We start from the raw sequence: 5,435 nt of genomic DNA on the forward strand, positions 1-5,435 counted from the left end.
CCAACTGCCGTTTTCATCTCTTAGTGCTGTTTGAATCTGAGCTTTCAGGGAGAGGGGAAAAAAGCTTTCTTTTTAATGTTCATCTTGTAAAGCTTTTTGAAGGACAAACCCCCAGGACTGTGTTTGCATCTCTAAAGATTACAATTTACACCAAGATGAAAGCTTGGTATCCTGTTAATTTCTTGTTTTAAGGAAGTAAAATTACAGGCACTGTTCTTAGTTTGGCTATACTAAGTAATAACAGTTTTGTTTTTAACAAGCAAAATGTTTCCATCAACCCTAGATAACTTGGTGGCTTTCATTGTGCTCTGACCTTTTTAGCAAAACACAGAAGAGACTTTAAAAGTCCTTTTGTGTGGTTCTTCACAAAGGAGCTGTGAGTTAGCTTGTTAGTATTTCTGTAATGGAAGTAATCTGTCAAGAGTAGAGTTGGTGGGAAGGACAACAACATTAAAAATAATCACTGTATTTTAAGAGATGCAGTATATTGATGTTCATGTTAAACCAAACATTTTCATCAAACAGCCTTTATTTCATCACTGCGGAAGAGTATTTACACTTTTTTCTTCCTTCTGCATGGCTAGTTGTTACAGAGACTACAGGTAGTGTTTCAGGAGTAAGCCTTACATCAGAACTGAATGAAGAATTGAATGACTTAATTCAGCGGTTTCACAACCAACTTCATGATTCACAGGTCAGTCCTTGGACTGCACTGTGTAAGTTTTGCCATTGTCCATTTTTTCTTACTATTTTGAATAGTGCAGTTAAATGCTTGTCTTGCTTATTTATGTGCATTTGCTAGTGGGGAAATACGGGTTCCCTCAAACTTGAAAGCTCAGCATTTTTGTATTATTAAAAGTTACTAGCTGACAGATCTATGCTTTCTGTCTCACAGCTTTCCTTGAAAGTCTAGTGTGTAGTTTCTATATTGCAGTGTAATTATATATTAACTCACTATATAATTGGGATATCAGGGCAGTGTTTTCAGTATCAGTTTCCCTTTAATAATGTTCTTCAGGCCTAGCAAGGCTGTAAGAGGGTTTTTTGTTTCCTAACGATTTGACCTTTTTTCATAGTGCTATGAATAAAATTAAATTACTCCTTTTAGACACAACCTGTGCCGGACAATAGAAGGCAAGCAGAAAGTCTTTCGCTTACCAGAGAGATGTCACAAAGCAGAAACTCTTCAGTGTCTGAACAGATGTCAGATGAGAAGGTGCAGCTTTTTAACAAGATGCGAATGTTGCAGGGTAAAAAGCAAAAAATGGACAAACTGTTGGGAGAACTTCATACACTTCGTGACCAACATCTAAATAACTCCTCCTGTAAGTAAATATAGGCAGAACTGTATCATTTCAAGAATACAACTTTTTTAATGTGCATGTTTCTAACACGGTCATGCAACTGGTTAATGAAATGCAGTGATAAAGCTGCACTGGGGCGATGTTATGGAAATGTTTTTTAATGCTGAGTAAGTTTCTGGCTTAATGAAGAGCTCTGCGAGTAATAAGTGTTTTGGCTAGTAGCACTTTGATTTATAACATCAAAGTTGACTAATCTGATGGCAGGATGTTTTTCCTTTCAAGGCTTGTCTGTGACACATCTGATTTGTGGAGTGTACCCTATGAACTTGAACTTTCTGTATTTGGTTCACAGTACCTCTGTATTTGTATACTCAACACTTCAGATGTTAGTAGCTCTGTGGTGTTATGGGAGTTTGCTTGACCACTACCAAAAGACTTCTCAAGCAGGGACTTTGATCATAGACCATACTGTAGAAACTTAGTGGTCCAAATGGACTAGAGTTTTGGCCTGTTCCTTAAATGTCTTTTTCTTTTCCTTAAAGTCTTGTTGCAGGCCTACTTGCTGCTTTAGCTTTCTGTTTCTAGAACTACATTTGTACTGGTGATGTTTGTCCTATAGCTGGAAACTTCTGAGGGGTGATCACAGCATGTTCTGATTAACATTAAGAAATGAGGCATGTGAAGCATGCTCCTGGAGAAGGGCAGACTGATTTGATAGTTGCATTACTATTACCCCACCTTTCTATGTGTGCTTAATGCGTATAATATGAACGTACTTGGGTATGATTTCACATACCTAGAAAAATCAAACATCAAATCTGTGTTCTACAGCATATGGACAGAACAGCTTAGCAGAGAAAAAAGCTGATGGGCTTTTTCCTTCTGTCATGTTGAAATGTTAAATTTTTTAAAAGGCAATTCATCTGTAAGCAGATCCTTAAGGGACCTCTTTGGGCAGATTAATGTGAGGAAAGCTTCCACTTCTGAAGTGCGATAAAACTAAAAGGAACTGACCAAAGTCTTGTTTACAAAAACTACTTACTACTCTCTGCCTATTGGCATTGCATGCCGTGAAACTTTTCTAAGAAAAGAAGTTATTAACTGCCGTTTTGTATGTTGGTAATATTTTCTGTAGTTATGTTCTAATACTGATCTGTTAAGTGGGTTCCTTTTTGCAAGTTGTTCTTAGGAGCTCTATTTCTTTTCTGTCAGTTTTTCCTGCTTCAGGTTCTCCTCAAAGGAGTATTGATCAAAGAAGTACAACTTCAGCTGCTTCTGGTCCTGCAGGCATAGTAACTGTTGTCAATGGCGAATCAAATAGCTTGGCATCTGCTCCCTATCCTCCTGATACTCTGGTTTCTCAGAATGAGAGTGAAGAGGATGACAATCTGAATCCAACAGAAAAGCTTCAGTAAAAGATCTTTAGTTTTATTTCATAATGTGCTTTAGTGATTTTGCCTGTTACTTTTTTAAAAAGTGCTGTGTTAAGAAACCACTTCATAGTTTAATCTACTTAATTTAGTATTATAGATCATGAAGTAAATGGTCCCAAACTAATTATGTCAAAGCTTCAAGCAGAAGGTTCTGACAGCTAGGAAAATGTCAGCTTTTAGAACTCTAAATTATATATATACTTTTCAACTCAATGTAGATCTGGTTAATATGACAAAACATAGCTTTATTTTTTCCTCCTCAGGAAGCTAAATGAAGTTCGTAAGAGGCTGAATGAATTACGTGAGTTAGTCCACTATTATGAACAAACATCTGATATGATGACAGATGCTGTGAACGAAAACACTAAGGAAGAGGAAGAAACAGAAGAATCAGAAAGTGATTCGGAACATGAGGATCCACAGCCTATTACAAATATTAGGTTGTCATATTTTTTGTCATCCTAAATCTTTGTAGCTAAGTTATTGCAGGTTTCCTGAAGCAATACATCATTTCAGTCAACCAGAAGTAACAATTCTGTAGTTACATTTTAAGTTTTAATTTGAAGTACTGTTGTTATATAGATGGTTAATAATAATCTTGTCCTTGGTAGCTTATTTAGATAGCAAATGTAGATTTGATCAGACATGTAGAATGCCACTATAAGAGACTTCCAAATCTGTATTCCCTATATTGGATTAGGTGTATGAAATTCCACCAGAAGGTTAACAGACCTAGATGAGAGAACTTCAGTTTAGAGAGGCATTTAGAGCTATAGACTAACAGGGCAACTGTGTGCATCAAGGATCTTCACTGTACAGAAATAAATACTAATTTAGCTATGAAACATACAAAGCTTTTATAATATAGACATTTGCCTTGAAAGCTTCTTGTATTGTAGATCTAGCTGGGGGTAGTTCATAGCTGTTTCTGATTGCTAAAAAAACCCAACCAACCAAACAAAAAGTACTGTTGAAGAGATCGATACTGAGAAATTTCAAATGTCTGGATTGATTTTTTTACAAGGGGTTGGGTGTGGTTTGGTTTTTGTTTTGGTTTGGTTTCTTTAAGGGTCAGGACACATTCATATAAAAGCCAGTTAATAAAATGGCTGAAATAAAATTCCATCTGTATCAGTTTTTACAAAGTTAACATGAGTAATGTATTTTACCCTAGAAACCCTCAAGGAATCAGTAGTTGGAGTGAAATAAATAGCAACTCAAATGTACAGAGTGGAACTAATAACAGAGATGGAAGACATCTTAATACAGACTGTGAAATAAATAACCGATCTGCTGCTAATCTAAGGGCTCTAAAAATGTCTTCTACTCTAGGTATGTTTTAATATTCTATTAATTCTAAGTCTTAGTGTACATTAATCTGATATGCACACAGAATTTGGGAGAACCTTGTTTGGTGAGCAAAATATTCAATTGTCTAATCATTTAGCTGATACTTTTCTAATATCCAGTAATTACAATGGACTTCAGAAGTTCAGTAATGTCATCAGGACTGTTTTGTTTCCTCCTCTCCCCGCCTCCAGACTGTCACAATAGGGAGGATGACAAAGTCATTGACTTACCCCGAGGTGAAGATGATGAAGTGGAAGAAGATAGAGTTAGTGAAGATTCCATGTCTAGTCACAGAAGCAGCCTTGGTGATGCTGATGGAGATGCTGAATTTGAGCAGAAGATCAATAGGCTTATAGCAGCGAAACAGAAACTTAGACAGTTACAAAACCTTGCTGCTATGGTGCAGGTATTTCATAAATACAAATCTGTGCATAAAAATGTAGCATTCTTTATTTCATGCAATGTATAACTTCTAATAGGGAAAAGCACTCAGCTTAGAACAACATTTAAAATGCTTATATTTCTGAAGTTCAAATCTGGAATTTTCTTGGGGAATGCTAACCGAACAGAAGAATGGCCTTAATACTTACGGCACCTTAGCAGTAGATTACAAAACGAGAGCCAAGAAGTATAACTTTTTTAATATAATATTGATCTACATTTTTAAGTTTGTTTTGAATATTATTCAGTTTTAGTTTTTGATTTTGCAACATTGTTCTATCAGTAAGGGGAAATTACTTGCTTTTGGTGAAGATCTTTGCAACATTTCGATTTGGGGGTGGTGTCTTTTAGTTTTTGGGGTTTTTTTGTTTGTTTTAGAATCTTGAGGGCCAGCTCTGAATTGAAAATGTTTTTAATTTAGAATATCTCATGCTAATTTAATGATTTTTATTAAAACCATATGTTCATATCTACAGAATGTTCACATTTGGGCACCAACTAGTATAATGTCTGCATACTGAATACAGAGAGGTGTATCAAAAAATGTAAAGGCTTTATGTGAGAACTCTAAAATCAATTTCAGTTAGAACATATGTTTTACAATAGCAACAGTATAAACACTATTGTTATTTCAAGATTATACTGTAACCAAAAATTTCTCACTGTCTGGATCAGTCTCGTATTTTATCATCATTATAGAGATGTTAACTGTACAGTGGTAGAAATCGGAGCTAGGGATGTGTTAAGGGTCGAGGATGATACGGCAGCTTCCTTAATAAATAACCTAATTAATGACATGTCTTCAGTCCTTCATATTTACAGGGCTTGTATCTGTATGTACTAGGTAATGGTACTGTAGGTCTGTGTACCTGTATGATATTTGGTCACTGATCTGTCGTGTTCAGCA

General features: G+C 35.7%; 1 protein-coding gene across 1 annotated transcript in view; it reads left to right on the plus strand.

The window, feature by feature from the left end:
- The window catches only part of LOC104497926 (pericentriolar material 1 protein-like), a gene marked incomplete at its 3' end in the record, with an annotated part of 22,367 nt that overhangs the window by 8,525 nt on the left and 8,407 nt on the right, over window positions 1-5,435 (plus strand). The window contains exons 7-12 of the mRNA XM_010141237.1: window positions 585-694; window positions 1,109-1,325; window positions 2,517-2,715; window positions 3,001-3,177; window positions 3,912-4,069; window positions 4,279-4,493. Coding sequence (XP_010139539.1) covers window positions 585-694; window positions 1,109-1,325; window positions 2,517-2,715; window positions 3,001-3,177; window positions 3,912-4,069; window positions 4,279-4,493 — 1,076 coding nt within the window. The remainder of the gene's footprint in view (window positions 1-584; window positions 695-1,108; window positions 1,326-2,516; window positions 2,716-3,000; window positions 3,178-3,911; window positions 4,070-4,278; window positions 4,494-5,435) is intronic.

The sequence above is a fragment of the Buceros rhinoceros genome, unplaced genomic scaffold (genome assembly GCF_000710305.1).
Source record: "Buceros rhinoceros silvestris isolate BGI_N320 unplaced genomic scaffold, ASM71030v1 scaffold29768, whole genome shotgun sequence".
Taxonomy (NCBI): Eukaryota; Metazoa; Chordata; class Aves; order Bucerotiformes; family Bucerotidae; genus Buceros; species Buceros rhinoceros.